Source organism: Mesoplodon bidens (genome assembly GCF_964165515.1).
Source record: "Mesoplodon bidens genome assembly, chromosome: 8".
In the NCBI taxonomy this organism is placed as follows: Eukaryota; Metazoa; Chordata; class Mammalia; order Artiodactyla; family Ziphiidae; genus Mesoplodon; species Mesoplodon bidens.
This window is the reverse complement of record NC_138165.1, coordinates 27553429-27578155: the sequence shown is the minus strand read 5'-3', so window position 1 is coordinate 27578155 and position 24727 is coordinate 27553429. Positions and strand designations below refer to the sequence as shown.

At 42.0% G+C, this 24727-nt stretch overlaps 1 protein-coding gene and 1 pseudogene across 3 annotated transcripts in view; one reads left to right on the top strand and one right to left on the bottom strand.

Moving 5' to 3' along the window:
• Positions 1 to 233: 233 nt before the first annotated feature.
• LOC308621305 (structural maintenance of chromosomes protein 6-like) lies at positions 234 to 11199 on the bottom strand (annotated as a pseudogene). The gene is made up of 3 exons: positions 11073 to 11199; positions 2841 to 3969; positions 234 to 2213 (listed from the first exon to the last, which is right to left on the bottom strand). The product of its transcript is annotated as a structural maintenance of chromosomes protein 6-like (transcript).
• Positions 11200 to 23556: 12357 nt separating this feature from the next.
• Positions 23557 to 24727, top strand: part of CYBRD1 (cytochrome b reductase 1) — a 36174-nt gene continuing 35003 nt past the window's right edge. The window contains exon 1 of one of the 2 annotated variants that reach the window (XM_081242843.1): positions 23557 to 23844. In XM_081242843.1, the coding sequence (XP_081098969.1) occupies positions 23652 to 23844 (193 nt within the window). In that variant the 5' untranslated portion in view covers positions 23557 to 23651. The remainder of the gene's footprint in view (positions 23845 to 24727) is intronic. The other variant, XM_081242842.1, reaches the window with a different exon arrangement.

Below are 24727 nucleotides of genomic sequence, written 5' to 3'. Positions count from 1 at the left end.
AAAGTAAAAATAATTTAAAATTGCTGATTGTAGTTGGTTTTCTAGGCTTATTTACATAATTTATTGTGGTCAGATGTATAAAGGAGCTTTTTTTTTTTTTTTTAGAATATCTTTGGTTTCATTTTATTTCGTCAAATAATCCTGAATTTTTTTCCCTTTGCAAATCTTTCAACATGAGGACATGGCACTTAAGTTACAAATCAGCTTTGGTCTTCTTGCTGTTGAGTCACAGGTTAAAAAGGCAATGTGATTTGTCCTCTTTCAGGATCAGACATTCAAAGAATTCTAATCAGTTCACTTGACAGAAGTGAGCTCGTGCTTTGAGGGGTAAGCAAGATAAATTGACTGAAACATTGGGAGTCTGCTGTCTTGAGTCTCATGTTCATTGCAGTTCTTTGGTTAACCATATCATGTAGACATCAAACTCATCCAGGCATCTGAAAGGAGATTCAGCAGTGGACCACAGGGAAAGAATGAAGCAAGCCATGGAAAAAACAAAACACCATCACCAACAACAACATTCATCTCTGGAGAAGGCCCTCATGTTATTGAAAGGAGCTTTGTTTCCCTCTCCAGGCTGAACTGATATAGTAACAGTTTCATTCTTGTGGTCAAAATTCATTTTTCCACAAATAGGCTGGCTGAGATAATAAGTTGTCAAAGTACAATTTGCATTGTAAAGTCAAAGACCTTCTAAATTGTTGATATGTTTCATATCTATGGGTTCTTATTTCTTCCAGTAATTTAATAAACCTTTCAAAGGTTCTTACTTTATTATCCAGATCAAGATAACTTTCTCTTGCTTCTTAGTACTGCCTCATTATTTCCTCTTGATCTCCATGACTAGCATGTTCTGCCTATATCTTTTGTCTTAATCTATTAATTTCTTTGTCTAGAATCGATGCAGAATTTTTTTTCTCCTATCTGCTCTGGGCAGATTTATCTTCCTTTTTTGTGACATTTTCTCTTCTAGTTCTTTTTCTTTCATATCTAGCTCTTGTTTCTTTTTAGTTAAAGTATCCAAGTGTTCTTTTTGTTTTTCTTCAAAATGCCATTTCTCTTGTTTTTGGTTATCCACTTCAGAATCAGCAGGGTTTGATTCATCCTTAAGTGGATCTGCTAGCTGATTAATTTTCAGTTTAATTGCATCATCATACTTGTTTTCTGCTTCTATTTTCAGACTTTTAAGATGTTTTCTTTTTGTTGTTCCATATTTTTCTCAACTATTTTCATTTTTATTTTATTTTCCTGAGACTCATCTTCCAAAGTTGCAACATCTGCAGACTGGAGTTCTTCTATATTCTCAAGTTCCCACATTTTAGAAATACTTTTTCTTATTTTTATCTTAACTCTTTATAATGTAGTTGGCACCTTCTAAGAAAATTTTCATTGTGTTTAATATCCTTTCAAAGGATAGACAAATGTTGCTGAAGATTTAATATCTGGGCTTACTTATTTTCATCCTCCTTCTCCAAGTCAGTTTGAAATAAATCCACATCTCTGTTTAGAAACTTAGGTCTTAAATTTTCAGATAAATAATAATGTCCCACAAAAACGTGATCACCATCAGCAGTAAAAGCTACATTTCTTGGCTAGCTTTGGGACTGCATTACTGCACAAGTTACACAATTATTTTTGACTAGTAGCACTGTCTCTATGCCTCTCATGTCAGTTAGGCTATTTGCAACAACTGCATTTTCTATTTCTAAATCTGTCAGAACTGTTGGAAACTGGATGATAAGCAGCTCTGTGTCTAACATCATACGTCTTATTCCAAAACTCAGAAAATATTATCTGTGGCTTGGTGGATAAAACCTTTTCATCAGTGCCTGAAGCAGTCTTTCATCAGCATGATTATGGCAACAGTAGCTTTGCAGAAGTCCTCTTAAGCAAGATTCAATAGCCAGAGCAAGCTCAGGGTCCCAAAGATGAATGCAAGCTCCTGAAGAGCCTATGGGTTTATAGGTAAAATGTCCACATCTATAAGCATCATCTCTGGCTTCGAGAAGAGTTGGAACATGAGGGCCAAATCCTTTTAGTCGCTCAGTATTACTTTCAGTTCTTTCAGTTGTTGCTGATTGTAGTTCAGCATATACTTCACATCTAATTCTTCTCTCAATTCTGGTATGTTCCTCTTTGTTCTTTTCTATGGCTAAAACTGTTCAATCTCTTGATTGAACTTTCTTGATCCCGTAAGGCCTTTACACTCTCTCCTTTTTTATATATATAATTTTTATTTGATTATAGTTGATTTAAAATGTTGTGTTTCTTCTGTACAGCAAAGTGAATCAGTTATACATATATCCACTCTTTTTTAGATTCTTTTCCCATATAGGTCATTACAGAGTATTGAGAAGTGTTCCCTGTGCTATATAGTAAGTCCTTATTAGTTATCTATTTTATATATCAATCCCAATCTCCCAATTTATCCCTCCCCCTCTTCCCCCCAGTAACCATAAGTTTGTTTTCTACATCTGTGACTATTTCTGTTTTGCAAATAAGTTCACTTGTACCATTTTTTAGATTCCACATATAAGCGATAGCATATGATATTTGTCTTTGTCTGACTTACTACACTCGGTATGACAACCTCTAGGTTACACTCTCTTTTATTTATTTATTTATTTTGTTTCTGGTACGCGGGCCTCTCATTGTTGTGACTTCTCCTGTTGCAGAGCATAGGCTCCGGACGCGCAGGCTTAGCGGCCATGGCTCACAGGCCTAGCCGCTCCGCGGCACGTGGCATCTTCCCGGACCGGGGCATGAACCCGTGTCCCCCGCATCGGCAGGTGGACTCTCAACCACTGCGCCACCGGGGAAGCCCTACACAATCTTTTAACTAAGATATTTTTTTTGCCTTTTCAGCTGCTCAAGTCCCAAAGATTGATTAGTACTTTTTTTTTTTTTAATTCTTCAATTCTTTTGCAAAGCTACTCATCATCTTTCTTTAATGTTCAATATGCATTTAGGGAATGGTTATATAAAACTTCAGCTTCATTATAGGCCCTTTTCTTAGGAGTAACATCTCCTTTCAATACCATACGTTTTGGTGTTCATGCAGTTGTCTCTTGACTAATCTTTTCTATTTTATCTTGAATATCCTTGTATTTTTTCTGCTTCATTAAGTCTGACCTGCTGTTTTTCCATTTTCCTGTCAAGTCTAGCAGCACGATCTTCTCCAATTTTTATGTTATCTCTGATAGCATTCAGTTGTTTTTCAGTTTCATTGACCACTGCCCAAGGCATTTCACATTTCAAGTACGTTAAATTAGCCTTCATTGTACTTACACTAGGAATACTTTGTAAACGTCTTCTTTCTCTAAACACTGGCACTTTAGTTCAGTAAATTACTCTTCCTTGATTTATCTACTCCTTTGTTCTTTGTTTCCATAATGTGTAAACAATCTTCCTTCATCTGTTCAAGTAGGGTTGCTTTCATGAAGAATTTGTATTTGCCTCTCTCAATTTTAGACAGCTATAACTGGTTGCTCATCTCGTGTTAAAACAGAAACTGGATTATCCACCTGCATGTTAAAATGATCAAAAACTGCAATTAGCTCTTCTTTCCTAGTAGAAGCCACGTTTCCGTTTCACTTTCTAGTTTATAAGATCAACTTCCGTCCATGCTGATGAGATGTCGCACAGCTGTAGGGTCACCATACACATTTGTTTTATAGGCATCACCTCCGCTGTTCCTTAATGTTATTGAGACAGCTGCTGAGTCCCATTGTTGCCAGCAACAAAGTTGATATTAGAACCAAATTTAAAAGGTGTAAGCATGGAATGACACATGAAGTTTCTTAGCTGAATACTCTCAATTATCCCAATTTCTCCTGCAAAGTAGAAGTATCATTAGTGAAAGAAACTGTACGTTCATCTTCCTCATTTTATCAAAATCCTCCAGCTCTTGTCTCAGTCTTTTGGAATTTTTAGGAGAGAAGTTTTCTTCCTCTCTTTTGGCCATCAGGTCTCAAACAAGACGAAGTCTCCTCAAGGAACAGATCAGCGGGACTGTCGCGGTGCAACCCTACGCTAAGGCTACTCTGGGCGCGTCCTGGCCTCGCCTGGCCGCCATTGGCCCACTGGAACCGCGTGCCTGCCGCCCGGTGCTCTGCACCTGCCTCTGCTGTTTTTCTAATTTCATGAGACAGATTTTTAGATCATAAGTTTTTCCGTCTTCCTTCTTTCCTAATATGTGCATTTTATATGCTGTAAATTTCCCTCTCAGCATGGCTTTTACTGCATCTCCCAACTTGTGACAGGTTGTACTTTCAAGTGTTAATCCACTTAAAATATTTTCTAATATCCTTAATGATTTCAATGTTTGAACAATGGACTATGTAGAAATGTATTTCTTAATTTACAAATGTGTGAATTTTCTACTTAAAATTTTATTTATTTCTAGCTTAATTCCACTGTGGTCAGAGAATATGCTCAGTATCATTTCAGTGCTTTGAAATTTGTTGTGACTTGCTTTGTGGTCCAGCATTTGGTCAGTTTTGCTTAATTTTCCATGTATACTTGAAAAGTTCTACTTTCCCCTAGAATTTGCCTGTTCATTCCTGGCACTCTCTTGTGGCTTGTTTATCTTAGTAGTGATTTCCTTTACTTCCTTTTTTGAAAAATTAAACTGTGAAGTATAACATGCATCATGGAAAAAACCATAATTCAAAAAATAACCACAAAACAACAAAACCCATCCTCCAGGTCAAGATATAGAATATAATTAGCACTCGAGAAACCACATGTGTGTGCCTTTCTGATCACAATTGTATCTCTCCCCAGGATGTAACCGTTATCCTGATTAATTTCCTTGCTTTTCTTTATAAATGTACTACCTCTGTGTGCATTTCAAAACAAAAGGGCTTACTTTTGCCTCTTGTTGAACTTTAAGTATATAATCACATTGTATATACTCTTCTGTGTTCTGCTTTTTTACTCAACATTAGGTATATAAGATTCATTTATGTATCTCCAGCTTGTTCCTTTTGTTGCATTTCAGTTGATTTTTATTACTGTATAACATTTAGGTGTGTCAAAATTTACTTACCCATTCTACTGTTGATGGGCTTTGGGGTGATTTCCAGTTTAGGCCAATTAATAACACTACTACTGTGAACATTCTTGTACATACATCCAGATGCACATCTGCATGTATTTCTCTAAGGTATAGATCTTGGATTTAAATTGTTGGGTCAGGGGTACATATATGTTCAACTTTATTGGATGCCACATGATATTTTCAGGAAGAGTATACCAGTTTACAATCTCACCAGCATTGTTTGGATGTTCCTGTTGTTCCATTTTTCTCTCCAACACTTAATGTTGTCAGACTTTTAACTTTTTTCCCAATCTGATAGGTGTGTATCCCATTGTAGTTTTAATGTGTACTTCCCTAATTACTAAGGAGTATGTCTGTTTATTGATCATTTGGATATCACCTTTTGTATAGTACCTGTTAAAGTCTTACCCATTTTTCTGTTTGATTTGTGCTATCAGTTTGTAATAGTAATGCTTACTAGGCTTTGCTGATTATATGTATTGCAAATACCTTCTCCTATTTTTTCTTTTTCTTTTTACTCTAATACGTAATAATAATGGAGTCTTTTGAGGAACAGAAGTTCTTAATTTTAATGTGGTTAAATTTATCAATCTTTATTTTATAGTTGTTACTGTTTACATCTTCTTTTATAAATTCTTTACTGTCCTGGGGCTATGAAGATCTCTCCTCTATTCTTTTCTAAGAGCATTATAGATGCCTTTCTCATCTAGGCTTTAATCTATCTGTAACTGATTTTTGTGTAGCCAAAGAAGCCATCATTCTGGGATCACTTCAGGGTCTTGGCTCAGTTCATCCTTCCCAACCTTGTGTTGGCCAAAGCCTCAGTATCCTGATAGCAGTGTTACCACTATCTTCATTTACCTCAGAACAACTCTGGTTTGATTTTGATTTTTGGAGTGAGAGGGCCTTCAGAGACCTCCCCTATCTCTTGAGAGACCAACAATGCCTCAAAGAGACAGGTCCTATCCAAGGTCTAGTTGTTCCTTAGCAGAAGGGCGCCTCTGTGAACCTAATCAGTCACCACACCATTTGGAAATCCTTAACAATATATTTTGCATATTGTTCCAGGTCAGTACATATAGAACATTTTCATTCTTTTAAAAGGCTGCATAATGATCTATTGTATGAAATTTATTTAACCAGTCCCCAATGGTGGACCTTTATATTCTATCCAATTATTTATTTTTACAATACTGCAGTGTCGTTTCACACCTGAGTATATCTGTATTATAAATTCCTAGAGATAGAACTACTAGATCCTGTACCCTCCCCCAACCCCCAGCATAGAGTTTGTATCAATTTAAACTCCAGAAATGTAGGAGCGTGCCTATATTTCCACATTCTCACCAAATACATTATAAAACTTTTATACTTATCCATCTGATAGTCGAAAATAATATCTCATAATTTCAATTTGTATCTTTTACTATGGGTGAGATTGAGTGCCTTTTTATACATCTAAGAGAAATTTGTGTTTCCTTTTCTTGGAACTATAATGTTCCTAGTCTTTGCCTTTTTTTCTCTGTTGGGTTTTCCAGGTACTTTTTGAGAATCCAAAAGTTTGCAAGGTCTTGTACTGAAATGTACATAGAATATTTGCTTTATGCAACTTTAAGGAAATATACCACAATGTTCTTTGACAAAGTATATAGATGCAGTGTTGCAATTTAGATATTTTACTGAACTCATTAAAAAGAAGATTTTATGGGGTTTAGAGAAAAAGTAGAACTTTGTAAGTACATGGGGAATATTAAGCAAAACTGTTCAGTGCTGTACCATAAAGCAAGTCTGAACTGTCCCAAATGTTATTCTTTACATATGAAAGATTCTCTTGTTTTTCTTTCTCTATGAAGAACCAAGCTTTACAAAGATTTATTACTGCTGAAATTTTAATCTACTCAATTAATTTGTGAATTTGTAAATTAATTTAAATAAGTATGCAAATCTGAAGTCCTTTAATAGATTAGATGGGGCTTCCCTGGTGGCGCAGTGGTTGAGAGTCTGCCTGCCGTTGCAGGGGGCACGGGTTCGTGCCCTGGTCCGGGAAGATCCCACATGCCGCGGAGCGGCTGGGCCCTGAGCCATGGCCGCTGAGCCTGCGCGTCCGGAGCCTGTGCTCCGCAACAGGAGAGGCCACAACAGTGAGAGGCCCGCGTACCAAAAAAAAAAAAAAATAGATTAGATGTCATGGAATTGAAGGTCCACAGCTAAAATGGGCAACAGATTCCATTATCTTATTTCCTCTGCACTTAAAGCTAATTGCACTTTCAATGATATTTTTATGATAGAATATTAACCCAGCTTCTTCAGCATTCATAAACTTTAATATAGCTGAAACTTAAGAATGTAAACACTAATCATTAACTTAGTACACTGTTAATTGAAGCTGAACTCTGTTCTTGTTTTCGAATAATAGTAGTAAATTCCTTTGGAAGCAAACAAGGGAAAAGGATTTTCATGTCATCCAGTTTTTCTGATTTAGGACGCTAGCATATCTGATGCAGAATATCTTCAAAGTAAAGCAAGTTCACACTCACATTACTTCAAAGACTTTTGATGTCTTTGGGGACTTGATAATTTATGTGTATTTGACCAGTAGAATATATTCTTATACTTCCTATTTTTGAGCCACTGATTAAATTATATTTAATTAAACTGCACAAGCATTTAACAATTCTCCTGTAGAGTATATCCAAACTGAGCATAGAGCCTTAACACTATGGTTAAAAAATCTGACAGTTAATCTAAATTATTGACTTTGCAATATATGTACTCCTTAGCACTTGCCCTTGGAAAACACTAACAGACATTTTAAACATTTGGGCCACAGGTAAATACCATTTTTTAAAGATGAAGTTATTTTAGGATAGGAGGAATTGCAAAGAATACCTGGTTTATTCCCCTACTTCATCCTAGACAAAAAGTGAGGCACAGAAAGACTGTGGCTTGCCCACCAGATAAAAGCAGCTCAAATGTACAAAACTTTCTGATTAAGTCTGCTTCCAGGATATTAATAGAATGATCATTCTGTTCTAAGTTTCACTTTTGATGTATGAAAGATGCAAGTGATGGAGACCATCCAAAGAAACTAGGCCCTCATTCTTTGGAGCTAGATTTTAGTAATAAAGAGGACATTCTGAATAACTAAAATAGTCATTCTAGTGCTTACAGAGAAGCATCACTTAAAAGGTTCCCACCAAAAATTTAAGTTTGATGGCAAATATCCTTGCCCTCCAAACCATACCACTCTAGAATCAATGTATAGTGTTCTAAGTTTAATCTTGGAAAACTACTTAGGGACAGAATAAATGGAGTTATTCTTCTCAGTTTTAATGTCTATGTCAAACTAGAGAGCTAAGGCTGGACTTCCAGATCCTTATATATTTCCATAAAACACCTTCCCATGAGTTTAGCCTGGGTGAATCATGCAAATTAAAAGAAAATTATTAGTACCTAATTGCCCCCCCCAAATAAAGACTGTTTCCACACAGACAGATATGGGCAAAATTTGAGTCAGAGCAAACATGAGAAACATGAAAAAAGAAATACCATACTCATTTCATCGTTGACAGGTAGCCCAAATCAAAGACCTCAAACCCAGTGGCTTTTATGGCTCTGTACATAAGCAAGGAAAGCCTTTATGATGTCACAGGAGGGGAGCCAGGAAGTTACTAGAATCTTGTTTTAGCACTTTAGACTTAAGTAATCATCTTGATGTACCTCAAATGCAAATTTATTACCTAAGAGATGGGTTTGGAGGAGCTTCTAGAAGCTAAGTTTGTTGCAGCTTGGAACACAGCTGGACCTGGAGTGGCCTGGTCCACGATGGTCTGGGATGCACTGATTTTTATAGTTGCTGATTCCTAGAGTTAATCTGCCTTTCTAGCTGGGGAAACACTGAGGGAACTGACCTGATGACGGCTATGAGTGGATGTCCAGCCAGCAGACAGAACATGTTATCCAAAAGCTATGGCCACAAACTACAGAAAGATCAAGTCAGCAACAGGAAGATGCAACCTGGGGTGACGTAAAACTCGTGAATATAGTTGTTCAGATCATGCACTGCACAAACCTAGATGATACCATTTGTGTCGATGGTATGTCCCAGCAGGTGGACCAAACATAGATATTGGGAATGCAGGAATAATAAATAAATGGTTGTCCAAATAGGTATATGGAGACAGTTGGAACAAGGCAAAGTCTACCGATGGTTAAGGATTCAGAGACAGGACTCCAGCCTAAAAAGATAAACCATAAAGGAAATTGTCATGTCTTTAACGAAAAAGAGAATCTTAAAGGTTTTGTCACCTTGGGGTGTCATCAGGAGGTGATTCAGCAAGTGAGTCTGACCACCTCCTTTTGAATTTCCCCTCCTCTGGATTCTTGCTACTGCCATGGGCACTGTAGCCCACTGGTCCAGTGTTCTGCCATTAAAGTTCTGGTGCAAGTGTGGACAAAAATACCTTATTTTGAGTCTTCCCAATAAAGGAGAAACAAGCTAGAATTTTTCCAAAAAAGATTTCACTAAATAAAAAACATGAACCAAAAAAATATTTAAGGAACATAAAAAGAACTATCTCCACCCAGCTTTTGCACTTCTAGGAATTTATCCGAAATAAATAGTTATGAATGAGTGTCAATTAGGGTTTGATCAGAGAAGCAGAACCACTTATGAGTGATATAGTGAGATTTGTATAGAGATTAGACCTTATACAGTTGTGGAAGCTGGTTGTGCAGTCTGTGCAAGACTGCGGCTCTTCATCTGGTGCCAAGCCTGAAGTTGGCACGGCAGCGATTAGGACAGGAAGATGCATGTGAAGTAGGAGAGAGTGGGGACAAACTGGAACCCACAGGATGAACTAAAACCAAAAGGATGGAACCAGAACTTGCACCTGCCTCTCACTGCTTGCAAACATCCAACTTCAGTGATGTGGAAGACTTCTAGAAGATCGAGTGCACTTCACCACAGGGCTGCACATGTGCCTGGGCCAAGATTTGGAGAAGTTGAAAGAGGAGATCTGGTGGGAGCTGGATCTGTGAGGCCCAGGTACTATCCCATGAAGAACTAGCTGGAGTTGCCACAGGCCTGGCTGCTGGCCCCTCTAACAAGATGATCCATGACAGTGTGCATGAGCTCTGACAGTGCCTGACCCTACACCAGTCTTCCAGGTATAAGTATGACTGTTGCTTCATTTCCACCATCTAAATCTCATGCAGAAATAATTTATGGCTCTCATTAACTCAGAAGCATGCAGGGCAGGGGGTTCTGGGAAATATAAGTCCAGATTACTTGACACAGTACAAAGTCACCATAGAATGTGTGCCAAAAATTAACTACATAGATTTTCACTGCAGTGTTATTTATAATGATAAAGAATAGAATATGACCTAACTGTCTAACAGTACAGAAATGGTTAAAATTTTATGGTATATCTACACATTAGAATATATTACAAAGGATGTAAAAGAATATTTATGTCCATAAACCTATGTTCACAACACAATTATAATTGTACCCGGTTGTATAAAAACAAAGTTTTGATTAAAACACTATGGTAGGGTCTTCCCTGGTGGCGCAGTGGTTAAGAATTTACCTGTCAATGCAGGGGACACAGCTTTGAGCCCTGGTCCAGAGAGATCCCACATGCCGCGGAGCAACGAAGCCCGTGAGCCACAACTACTGAGCCTGTGCTCTAGAGCCTGCGAGCTACAACTACTGAGCCCGAGTGCCACAACTACTGAAGCCCGCGCACCTAGAGCCCATGCTCCACAACAAGAGAAGCCACTGCAATGAGAAGCCCGCACACCACAACGAAGAGTAGCCCACACTCGCCGCAACTAGAGAAAGCCCGTGCGCAGCAATGAAGACCCAACACAGCCAACAAATAAGTAAGTAGTAAGTAAGTAAGTAAGTAAGTAAGTAAATAAATAAATAAAATTAAAACTGTGGAAAGAAAGCAAGAAAAAATAATCACCTGAGTTTATACAATAATGAGCCTACCTATCTTACCTTCTGAGTTCACAGGCCTTGTCCCTATCACATTCTGTGAGAAGGCCTGAGCCCGGAAGGATGAGTATAACTTCCTAGGGACCTGGCCCAGATTCCTTACTCTCTGGTCTCTACTCTGTACCCACATGGAGGGTGCTGTCTTGTGACCTGCCAGATGGGAGCTGGACTCCAATATAAAACTCAAGGGTCCATATCTTTGAATATGACATTGTCTGCTTGGGACTGCCTTACAGCACTAACCCTGGCTTTCATCCGAGAGACTGACCTCTCTCCAGGTATTTGGCAGGAACCTGGAGATTAACATAACATATTTCACTCTTTAGGGGAAACCTGCACTCCCTCAATCCTAGTCACTAGGATGTAAGCTAGGATGTAAGCTTTAAAAAGGCACTGGACTGGTTTTTGTTTTGTTTGGTTTGGTTTGGTTCACAGATGTGGTCCCAAGGTCCTGGCACATAATAGACTCTTAGAACATTGAACTAATTTTTTTCTGTATAGCAAATGGCTTAGTCTTTTATTTATTATTATTATTATTATTATTATTTTTTGCGGTACGCGGGCCTCTCACTGCTGTGGCCTCTCCCGTTGCAGAGCACAGGCTCCGGACATGCAGGCCCAGCGGCCATGGCCCACGGGCCCAGCTGCTCCGCGGCATGTGGGATCCTCCCAGACCGGGGTACGAACCCGCGTCCCCTGCATCAGCCTGCGGACTTCCAACCACTGCACCACCAGGGAAGCCCTGGCTTAGTCTTTTATAGACAACACAGCAATCTCTTATTTTTAAATTCTAGACAAGGCCGTCTCCTATGATTTCTCCCTCAATCTCCATCTTTATCTCATCCCCTAGGAGAAGTTGCTGATTGGTTAGTCAGAAACCTGGACAATGACTGGGCTGAGTTTTCTAGGGATAGAGGTTTCATATGTTTAAAGCTCAGTAAAAGGTCAGTTCTTGAGGAATGACCCTTGCCCAAGTATCTCCCTTCCGCATTCTCTCTCAGTTATATTCTCAGCACCTACCATAGTGTCTGGCATCTCTCTCTTAGATAGATAGATAGATAGATAGACAGATAATAAATAGATGATAGAGACTGATTGATGTAGATAGGTAGGTATAGACAGATATACAGAGAGAATCTCTAAATCTTTCTATAGGGAGAGGTTGTTTTGATTGAATGAATGTGGAAAGAGCTCAAAGCATACTTTAGGAAAAAGGAGACTTTCACATTATTCTAGCTCAGCATACCAGATTTCTACTTTGAGGTGCTGGGTCATAATCAGCTTATTGTAAAACGCCATTTTACCTTGTATGTGTTGGTCATTGTCCTGTGGATACATTTTCACTAAGAACCTTAAAGTTTTACCAGGTTCTGCAGTGATGATAAAACCATTTAAGAACCCCAAATCTCACCCTGTTTTCCAACATGAGTCAATTTTTTTAAAAAAGCCATAGTATTTATACAAGAAATATAGTCAGACTTCTTAAAGGAAGCCTATCAGGATAGCTGCTAGCCTTCCTAAAATCTCACTGATTTGACATACAGATCCTTGGAGAAACACAGACCCCTGTCCCTGGCACTAGATAAGCATCTGGGAGAGTCACAGCTGGCCAGGCTGTGGTCATTAGGTTGTGATTGTCAGGTGTTAAGCATCTTGAGGTAGTGCTTTTTTTGTCCTAGGATAGTGCTTCTCAAAGTTAAATTTCTTACTAACCACCTGAGAAGCTTATTAATATGCAGATTATGATTCAGGAAGACTGCAGTAGAGCCTGAAGTTCTGCATTTCTAACAAGCGGGTCCAAGGACCACATTTTGAGTAACAAGGACCTAGATAGAACACTGACCTCTCTTCTTTCCACATGCAGGAGGTGCTTTTGTCTCATGATAGTGGAGAAAAAGTAATTTTTGAAAGTGGTAAACTATTTAAACATTCTGTGCCTCTGTTTAATCACTTTTTTGATAAAAATAATATTACAGGTAAAGTCCTTTTCTTCAGGAGGAAATGAGTCTTCCGAATGTCTCAATAGCTTATCTACATAAGGTACTTTTCTCCACCTTATGTGGTAAACAGAAATCACAAAAGGAAACAGTAGGAATCAGTCTAATATATCAATAATCACAATAAATATAAATAGATTAACTCACCTATTAAGAGATAAAGACTAGCAGAGTGACTTTTTTCCTAACGTTTTATTATGAAAATTTTCAAATGTGCAGAAAAGTTGAAAGACTTTTACAGTATACACCCATATACCCACCACCTAGATTCTGCAATTAATATTTGCTGTAATTGCTTCATCTCTTGTCTCTCCACAAACTGACTTTTTAAAAAAATCCAGTTATATGCTGCTTACAAAAGACACATCTAAAAACAACAGAAATTTGCAACTATGTGTGGTGATGGATATTAACTAAACTTGTGGTAATCATTTTGTAATTATATACATATATCAAATCATTCTATTATACACTTAAAACTAATACAATGTTACATATCAATAGTAAATGAATAAAAAATAAATTATAAATTAATAAATTAATTAAATATAGAACAGAAAAGTTAAAAAAATAGGATTCAAAAGTCATTTGCGGGCTTCCCTGGTGGCGCAGTGGTCGAGAGCCTGCCTGCCGATGCAGGGGACGTGGGTTCGTGCCCCGGTCCGGGAAGATCCCACATGCCGTGGAGCGGCTGGGCCCGTGAGCCATGGCCGCTGGGCCTGCGCGTCCGGAGCCTGTGCTCCGCAAGGGGAGGGGCCACAACAGTGAGAGGCCCGCGTACCACAAAAAAAAAAAAAAAAAAAAAAAAAAAAAGTCATTTGCTGCTGGGCTTCCCTGGTGGCGCAGTGGTTGAGAGTCCGCCTGCTGATGCAGGGGACACGAGTTCGTGCCCTGGTCCGGGAAGATCCCACATGCCGTGGAGCAGCTGGGCCCGTGAGTCATGGCCACTGAGCCTGTGCATCTGGAGCCTGTGCTCCGCAATGGGAGAGACCACAACAGTGAGAGGCCTGCGTGCCGCAAAAAAAAAAAAAAAAAAGAAAAAAAAAGTCATTTGCTGGAAGGCTAATGATGCTACCCATCTTGTGAAGTCCTATCCATGTTATCAGCTGGATATACTAATTGATCAAGGAAAAGATGACCAGTTCCTTTCAGATGGACAGTTACTACCTGAAAACTTCATAGCTGCCTGTACAGAAAAGAAAATCCCTGTTGTTTTCAGATTGCAAGAGGGTTATGATCATAGCTACTACTTCATTGCAAAGTAGCTTCATTGCATAGCTACTACTTTATTACCAATCACATCAGATATCATGCAAAATACCTGAATTCCTGAAAAACTTTAGATAAGAGAATCTCTTCAGGATTACAAAATTGTAATAAACAGAATTGCAAGGAAAAAAGATTTTAAAACATTGGATTTCTTAATGCTAAAAATGCTTTATTCTGTAGTTGATTCACCCTCTGGATAAATATAACAAACCTGAAAAAAAAAGTCATTTGCAATACCATATGATATCACATATGTGGAATCTAAAATATGACACAAATGAATCTATCTATGAAACAGAAACAGACTCACAGACATAGAGAACAGACCTGTGGTTGCCAAGGGGGAGGGGAGTTGGGGGAGGGATTGACTGGGAGTTTGGGATTAGCAGATGCAAACTATTATATATAGAATGGATAAACAACAAGGTCCTACTGTATAGCACAGAGAACTATATTCAATATCCTGGGATAAACCATAATGGAAAAGAATATGAAACAGAATGTATATGTATTTATAACTGAATCACTTTGCTGTACAGCAGAAATTAATACAACAATGTTAATCAACTATACTTCAATTTTTAAAAAGTAATTTGCACATCATTTTATCTTTATTAGGAGTTCTAGTTCTATGTGTTCAAAATAATGGGGAAATATTGAAAAATAAAAAAGGATTAGGTTTATACTAAATAATTTGAAGATTCTTCCTTATAGTATCCATAGTCACTACTGGCCTTCTCAATCTTTTTTAAAACATGGGATTACAAAGGAAACCAGCTACACTGGAAGAGGAGTTATCAAAATTAAAAAAAAGAACAATTTGTGATACGATGGTATATGTGCTTCATTCTTGTTGCATTACAAGATCTAGCTGCAGGCTTAATAACTGTTGTTACTCTGAAGAGGTGCTGAGCACAAATGGAAAGTTGAGATACCTGCAACAGCTCTCCATGGGACATGAGAATATCAGTGATTTCTATTGGTGACAAAATCACAGCCACTGCGAATAGTAGTGGAGCTTGTTGTCTGCATTCATAATTATAGAAATTGCTAAATTTCAGTTACAAAGTTAATGAAAATAAAGGTGCAATTTTTCTCCCATTCAGGTTTTATCCATAGACATCAGGTTAAGAACCCCAGACTAGTCTGAAGCTGTCCTGTCACAGATCAGCAAACTGCCTCCCAGTTTTGGGCCCGTGTAAATTGTCTGATTACACAGCAGATTGAAATCCTGGAACAATGTATGTTCACTTATTCCAAACTGCTTCGTGTTGACTGGAATCTCAAGGCTCTAGGCTTGGAGCAACATATAAATGACAGAAGCCATGCTAAATTTATTTTGGTACAAAAGTAAAATTTGGACTTATACCATTTGGGTTTTCTCTTTAAAAAAGAGCTTTACCTGCTACCAGAAATTATAATCAAGGTTTCCCAAGATTCTGTGAGGTCTGTCTAATCTGTTTGCAGATAAAATTTGTTTAGTGAAATATTTGGCCAATTAAGAAAGCCTCTCTGGTCTGCTTTCAGAGTTCTTTTTTGGACAGATTCCTTCATACTTTAATAAAATCCTGACATCTGTGAGCCAAAATGCTGGAAATATATTTCTGAGACACTCCGTCTGTGAACACCCTTTAAAAAAATGCATCAGTGACAGAGAAGACTGTAATTAGAGCACTTATTCCTATTATTACACAGCCAAACAAGGAAGCATCCCATAAAAGTTCTCCAAAAGTAAACAATGTTTTTGGCTACTCGTTAATAATAGTATAACCCAGTTCTTCACGTACTATAAAGTCCCATCCAAATAGTCCAATGTGCTTGTAAAATTTGATTTATGTGGAAGAAAGCTTGGTCACAAGAAAAGTGTTCCAGAGCATTCTTTCCTTTGCTAATTCTCTGACTTGATTTTAGGCTCTGTATTCTAACCTTGTCAGTCTGTCAGTCAGTCCTGGAGTGTTTTTTTTTTTTTGCGGTACGCGGGCCTCTTACTGTTGTGGCCTCTCCCGTTGCGGAGCACAGGCTCCGGATGCGCAGGCTCAGCGGCCATGGCTCACGGGCCCAGCCGCTCCGTGGCATGTGGAATCTTCCCGGACCGGGGCACGAACCCATGTCCCTTGCATCGGCAGGCGGACTCTCAACTACTGCGCCACCAGGGAAGCCCCAGGAGTGTGTTTTTAAACGCCTTTTCTCTGTCAATGATTGTTCTAGACTGTATCAACTGTATTTTCTTCCTTTCCATATTCTTTTTTTCCTTCCAGTTTTATTTAGATATAATTGACATACAGCACTGTATAAGTTTAAGGTGTACAGCATCATGATTTGACTTACATACATCGTAAAATGATTAACACAAGTCTAGTGAACATCCCTCATCTCATATAGACCTAAAATTAAATAAATAGAAAAAAAATTTTTTGTGTGTGATGAGAACTCAGGATTTACTCTCAACTTTCATATATAACATACAGTGGTGTTAATTATATTTATCATGTTGTACATTATAGCCCTAGTACTTATTTATCTTATAACTGGAAGTTTGTATTCTTTTCTGTATTCTTTTATTCAATTAAATTTTTAATTGAAGTATAGTTGTGCTAATTTCTACTGTACAGCAAAGTGACTCAGTTATACATATATATACATTCTTCTTTATATTCTTTTCCATTATGGTTTATCCCAGGATATTGAATATAGTTCCCTGTGCTATACAGTAGGACCTTGTTGTTTATCCATTCTATATGTAATACTTTGCATCTACTAACCCTAAACTCCCAGTCCATCCCTCCTCCCCCTTGGCAACTGCAAGTCTGTTCTCTATGTCTGTGAATCTGTTTCTGTTTCATAAATAGGTTCATTTGTGTCATATTTTAGATTCCACATATAAGTGATATTATATGGTATTTGTCTTTCTCTTTCTGAGTTACTTCACTTCGTTTGATAATCTCTAGTTGCATCCATGTTGCTGCAAATGGCATTATTTCTTTCCTTTTTATGGCTGAGTAGTATTCCATTGTATATATGTACCATATCTTCTTTATCCATTCATCTGTCGAAGGACATTTAGATTGTTTCCGTGTCTTGGCTATTGTGAATAGTGCCTCTGTGAACATAGTGGTGCATGTATCTTTTCGAATTATAGTTTTGTCTGGATATATGCCCAGGAGTGGGACTGCTGAATCATATGGTACTTCTATTTTTAGTTTTCTGAGGAACCTCCGTACTGTTTTCCATAGTGGCTGCACCAACTTACATTTCCACCAACAGTGTAGGAGGGTTCCCTTTTCTCCACACCGTCTCCAGCATTTGTTCTTTGTAGAGTTTTTAATAATGACCATTCTGATCAGTGTGTGGTGGTACCTCACTGTAGTTTTGATTTTCATTTCTCTAATAATTAGCAATGTTGAGCATCTTTTCTGTATTCTTAATGCTCTAGCATTTGGGGCCTTGTGGACTGGAAACCACCCCTCCCAGGGTTAACTAATTCCTGGAGATAATTTGCCTGCCAGCATGCCTTTTTGTGCAGACTGACCACTTTGGAGTCTATCCCCCCACTCGGCTCCTTTTATTAGATCCAGGAGAAGAGGAAGGAGAGCAGGGTGGGTGTGGAGAGCACCTTGAGAGGTGCCCAAGGAAAGGCCCAGCTTGATAGAGCTTCTTTCCCGTGTCAGGGGAGGGGGCGTAGGTTAGACCAAGGCATTGCTTCTGTTCCTTCCACACTACACTGCTTTGTAAGATCTTCCTGACCCTTTGATTATTTTTTTTTAATTTAATTTATTTTTTGGCTGCATTGTGTCTTCGTTGCTGTGCGCAGGCTTTCTCTAGTTGTGGCAAGTGGGGGCTACTCTTCGTTGCAGTGCACAGGCTTCTCATTGTGGTGGCTTCTCCTGTTGTGGAGCCCAGGCTCTGGGTGCACAGGCTTCAGTAGTCGCAGCACATGGGCTCAGTAGTTGTGGCGTGTGGGCTTGGTTGCTCTGCGGCATGTGAGATTTGCCTGGACCAGGGATCGAACCCGTGTCCCCCGCATTGGCAGGCAGATTCTTAACTACTGCACCACCAGGGAAGTCCCCACTTAATGTTTGAAATCGCTTCCATCGTCACCCCGTTGGAGTTTGGTGAAACAGGAAAGAGATTGTTATCTCTTCCTAATCATCTTGCATCTCCCTAATCATCTGGCAAGATAAAATTACAATGGCCTTATTTCCTCAGCCCAGACATTAGGAGTGGCATTTAGCTGAGGCATTCATCCAGACAGAAGAGAAATAGGATAAATTCCTCAATTCCCCAATTTTCATCTACCACCTTATTCCATAGGTTAGCAGGAAATAACCAGGTGAAGAAGAAAGGAAAGGGACTTGATCCCACCTAGGTTCTGTTTATTCTAGAGCCCTCCTCCCCATGCAAATTTATAAAGCCAAGGTTAAAACATAAACTCCTTCAGGGTGAGGATTTGGTCTTATTTGTTGCTGTTCTTCCAAGGTCTGTGTTCTAAAAATGTGCTGGGATTTGTTTTGAGCAAGTGTAGTAGGACACACAGACACAAAAATGATTGCCACGAAGGAAGAAGTTATTTTCTTGTATTCACAGTGCCCTAGGAGCAAGAGGCACAACCCACCATGCAGGGCCACACAGGGCCACACAGGGAAGCACCACAGCAAGATGAGCAGGCAGAGAAGGGAACTGCGGGCAGGAGTTTTTGTTGTGCTTTTCAAGGGAAAGAATGAACGAAGCAAGACAAGCAGGTGGAACAAACTTACCATTGGATAGTTTGAATAATGTTGGCGGACTCTGCTTGTAGGGGTGTCCTCAGTTGGCTGGCACCTGGCCCTGTAGTGATGGGGCAGGGGATGGTGTCCCTAGTCTGGTAAAGTCTGGAAGAGAGTTACTTCCTGCCTCTTCCCGCACTGGGGCTCCTCAGGCTGTGCCAGATACAGATGAAATCTTTCCTTGCTGCCCTCTTAGGGCAGCTGGACTCTGGGAGCCTCAGGTGAGGGAAGTGGTAGAGGCGGGCTCCACCGCCAGAGCGGGGGGCCAATCTCCTCAGCAGTTCCCTTGGAGGAGAAACACCTCAGCAAAGCAGACATTTGGTTTTTGCCCTGAAGACAACACAGGAGGAAAGAATATTCCTCCCATTAACGTGGATTTGTGTTCTTTTCAAAACTGTAACCCTTGTTTTCTTTCCCTAAGGAGCCTTTGAGCACTGCCTGGGCTTGGATTACAGCATGAGTCACGGCGTGAGCTGGGAGTCACTTTATCTTAGTCATCTGAGACAGCTTTCTGATCCCCAAATCTCTGGTCTAGTAGAAGAGAAGGGAGGAAGATGTGTGAGCTCACTTCTCCTGCTTGTGGTTTTTTTCTTGCTTCATATATTCCTCCTTTCATAGTATGTCCTAAGAAGGCACAGACAAGGCTGGGGAAACAGTAGTATTAGGCAAGAGTATTTTTCCACTTGTCTCTGTCACGGTCCTGCAGGAAACAGCTGGTTTGCACAAAGTCTTTCATTCAAGAGAGTTTAATAAGGGGACTATTTACAGGGGTGCAAACAGACTCTTCTGTCTGGGTTACGAACCCCACAAGGAATGGTGAGGACCAGGGACAAGCACGAGCCGGCAGCCGATACCACGCACAAGCCTGTAGAAGGGAGCGGGCATGGTGTTACTGGTCCCAGGGAGAGCTGTAGCTGGGGAAGAGGGGACACTCAAAAGTCCCCATGTGTTCCTCCAAAAGAGGAACACAACCACTGTAAAAACCATGGTCTGGCAGGGCTTCCCTGGTGACGCAGTGGTTGGGAGTCCGCCTGCCAATGCGGGGGACATGGGTTTGTGCCCCAGTCTGGGAAGATCCCACATGCCGCGGAGCGGCTGGGCCCGTGAGCCATGGCTGCTGAGCCTGCGCGTCCGGAGCCTGTGCTCCACAACGGAAGAGGCCACAACAGTGAGAGGCCTGCGTACCGAAAAACAAAAACAAAAACAAAAACAAACCATGGTCTGGCAAGGGGACATGGTGGGATAACTAGGTCGATGACTCCTCTTTCTTCGTGCTCTCTGATCTTCCAGTACCACCCATTGATCAAAGTCAATTGGAAGCCAGAGGACTAGGAGTCTGTCAGGGGACAGGGCAAGACCAAGAAGGGTAGAGAGTGGAGGGGCAAACAGTGTAACCCACACAAAGTCAACATTTGAATGTGTAAAAAATGGTCCACTTGGGCTTCCCTGGTGGCGCTGTGGTGGAGAGTCTGCCTGCCGATGCAGGGGACACGGGTTCGTGCCCCGGTCCGGGAAGATCCCACATGCCGTGGAGCGGCTGCGCGCGTGAGCCATGGCCGCTGAGCCTGTGCGTCTGGAGCCTGTGCTCCTTAATGGGAGAGGCCACAGCAGTGAGAGGCCCACGTACCGCAAAAAAAAAAAAAAAAAAAAAAAAAAATGGTCCACTTACTCCAGACAGCAAACCACTAAGTACAACTTATTAGACTTTACATTAGAATACTGGACTTCTTTACGCGCCAAAGAAATGCAACACTGCCTCGTGGAAGATCAGCAGATAAATGGCAAACAGGGCCCCTGGTTCCTGATCTCTTGATGAGTGGGGTTTAGATTTTCTCTCCCTGGCCCTTCACAACTCTCCTCACTCTGCATTTTGTGTCTGTCAGGGACAATAAAAATCTGTGCCAATATATACATGTTTCTAGAATCATAGGTTTTTCGGAAGGCTATCTTATGCAGTGCCCCACCCCATCCCCACACATCAGGCAGCCCTTTGATAGCATTGATGTAAAAAGTACTTGAGTAAAGTAACTTTGTAAACTTTACAAAGTACTTCACAAAGTATCTGAGTAAGTACTTTGGTGGCAAATTGTTTACCACCCCCTGAGGGAAACTTATATAACAAATCTGTTTTTAAAAGTTGTTAATACCAAGCCACAACAAACTTTATTAAAAAGTTTCCTCTTTCAAGTGACAAGTTTTATCAAAGTTAGGTCCTTAAAGGACAACTTAAAAGTTGAAATTTTTCTCCGTTTAGCTGGTAACTTCAAGATGATTCAACATCATCCGTACTATTTGGCCATGTTTTCATTCTCCTGAGGTGTTTTGTTAAATGGAGTCTGGAATCCCACAGATTCTTCTTTGCTGCTGCTGCAGAGTAAAATCAACTCGAGAGTGGAGTGAAGGTGTTGGGCTAAGGGGGTGAGGAAGTTACCTGGGGACAAGAACTAGATACTTTTAGGGAGAAGAATAGGGACACAATGATATTGTTGTTAAAGGATTACTAGTTAAAGGTCGAAGAGGAAGAGAAACAGCATAAAAGTAAACAGGGAATCTTTGTAGCACTCAGGAACCCAAAAGGTCTGAAAAAATAAAACTGGAAGATTCAGTGATAGTTTATTCCTGTTTATTCCTATGGATCTATTCTCACCCTTCTCCACTCTGCTGTGTCCTGGAGGCTGACCTATATGGGCTACATCATCTTCCCTCTGGGTTTCAGATTAGCTTCAGCCATTTGGGACCAGGCAGGAGATTGGAGGGGAAGAGAGTAAGGCTGGAATATTCATGCTGCCTCCCATTCTTCCTCCCTGTGGGGTCCCTGCTGGCTGACTGCATCCCTCAACTCAAGGCCATAGCCTCAGTCAGCCTGCCCTGTTTACACTGTTCTCTCTCTCTCTCTCTCTCTCTGTCTCTGTCTCTCTTTCTCTCTCTGGATTTCAGTAATCTTCTCCCATTCAGGCCTGGGTGCTGCAAAACCCTTGTGGTTTCCCACACCCTGCCCGCAACTTTGTAAGTAGCCCTGTTCGTTATAAAATTGCCCAACTGGAATGAGCCATCTGTTTCCTGCCAGCACCCCGACTGACACACTCAGTCCCATTCTTCTCCCAACATTTACCGAATAGCTACTATATTTCAAGGAAGAATAAAATGATAAATTAGACAGTTACTACTCTCAGGGAGGCTGTCTGGGGAGTGGAGACAGTCACAGGAACAGATGGTTATATCACATCTTGATAAGTGATGCAGAGAGGCACTGGATGGGGAGGTGGGTAGAAGTGTAAAATAGGGGCCTAGGCAGACTCAGGGAAGGTTTCTTGGTGGAGATGGGGTTGGACAATTTTAGAGGCAGGGACATGGATAGGGAGTGGTGAGGAGATGGGAGAGAAGCCATGGACATCAGGGCCAGACTGTAGAAAGCCTTATACTGTGGGTAGAGGTCCTTCTTTTCCACTTGTTTACTCTCTTTCTTTTTCTCTCTTTCTTTTTACCAACAAGGGAAAAATAGTGACATCAGTGAAGTCTGCATCCCCTTACTCTTAGACCTCAATCTTGCCCCACTACCAGTGCTTGACACTCCTACTTCCTTGCCTAAAACCTGTCTTTTCCATTGAAAATCACTCCCATACACCTCCTGCATATCCTAAGGCCTTTCAAAATGGCAAGATGACAATTTGGTAAACCAGTCCTTGGAGGCGAGCTACAGGAGAGAGCTAGAAGTGAACGTTCCCAAGTGCATTCTAGGAGCCCTAACAGCCAGAGCCCCATTTTCTTTAACAGCAGTTGATAACACTGACACTTTTCTTGTCCAATGGAGAAGGGTGAACTTAATGTTGGAAAGAAGGCAGGGTGTGAGTGAGCTTCGCTCCACCAAGGTGGGGCTTTAGTGCAAATAGGTTTGAGCAGGTAGCACTTTTAAGATCCATTTTTATCACATATGCACAAGTCCAGGGTCCAGGAGGTATCTGCCTTTTCTGTCTTAAGCGCACACTGCCAGTAGTTTCCTTGCTAGGTAAGGCCAGGTCCACACAGTCCCACAGTTGCCCCCTTGGCATCAAAGACAGCCAGTCCTCTAGAACTGAGGCTCATGAGGCTTCGTTAGTCAAAATCACACACACAAAGCCACCCAACAGACCCCTCTCTTCTGTTAACCGAGAGTGCGCACCACTGCCTCCCCTCATATAAGGAAAGAGACACGGGAAGAGTTAAAAGAAAGTGGAGGGTATGGAACCCTCAGGACTCTCGCTCTCAACAAGTAACCGGATCGGTTACTCGAGCTCTCCGCAAGCATGGACGCCGGGCCGGGGGCGGCCACCCCGCAGCGAGATCTCTGGGCCGCCACCAGAGCCCGAGGGTGGGGCTACTCTCTGAGCACCAGCCAGCTGCCCGCCCCCTGGAGGCTCCGCCTCCCAGACAGGCACGCGAGAAAGCCCCTCCCCCGGGCGGAGACAGCTCCTAGAAGTCGACGCCGCGTCCTGCTGTTGTGCCAGTACCCAGAGGCCGCCGCCGCCACTTCGTGGAGTTCCTGTGGCTACCACCGCGCGGAGTATGGGGCGCTGATGGCCATGGAGGGCTACAGGGGCTTCCTGGGACTGCTGGTGTCGGCGCTGCTCGTTGGCTTCCTGTCTGTGATCTTCACCCTCATTTGGGTCCTCCACTACCGGGAGGGGCTCGGCTGGGACGGGACCGCGCTCGAGTTTAACTGGCACCCTGTGCTCGTGGTCACCGGCTTCGTCTTCATCCAGGGCATCGGTACTGGCATCTCCTGGGAGGAGGCGGGGAGGCAGGGGCCGGGAGTTCCCGACCGAGTTCCAACCGAGTGGGGCTGGGCGAGGGAGGGGTTGAGGGAGCAGCGCGCTGCGGCCCGGGAGCGGAGTCGGCGGGGCGCGGCGCTGGAGGGAGGTGGGCGGGCTCCGAGGCCCGGGGGCCGCGGGCCGGGCAGACTTGGGCGAGCGCTGGGGCGGAGCGCGCGGGGCCGGGGTTCGCGGTGAGACGCGTGGCGGGGTCGGCTGGGCACTGACGCGGCGCGGGGGGCTGGCCGGGCGCTCTGGCCCGGCTTGGTTATTAACTCTTTGCTGCGAGTGGTTGCGACGCGACACCAGACGACACCAAACGCGGGAGCGGAGGAGAGATGCGGGAGCGTGGTGCGGCCCGGCAGCCCACGAGCCCCCGAAAATCGCCCCCTGTGGACCGAGCCTGCGCCATCACAGGCGCGGAGATCTCTTTAGGCGACGCCTTTCGTTGAACTTGCTTCAAGGCTGCGGGTTAGGAGAGGAAGGCAACGTGGGCGGGGGGTTGGCGGTGGGAATGGAGGGGCGAGAATTTGCCTCTTCTTGTCTCAGCCTCAGCCCTGAGCGAAGGGGCCCGTCAGCGGTTAGCCGGGGTGAGTGAAGGAAGCATCAGCTCTGGTTTCACTCATAGAGCGTTAAACGCAGTCGAGCAGAGAAGCTGCTAAGACTCTGAAGGGTGTTTCGCTGCCCTGCCTGGTTATTGGACAGTCTTGAGCCCGACTTGTTTTTGTGGCTGCTGCCCAGAGAAAGTTCCCCTGCGGGGCTTCCTGTTGGGCGCTAGCCCGGAATGCGGGGCCAGAGATGCCCGAGGGGGCCCCGCGGCTGCTGGGCTGGGAGAGACGCTT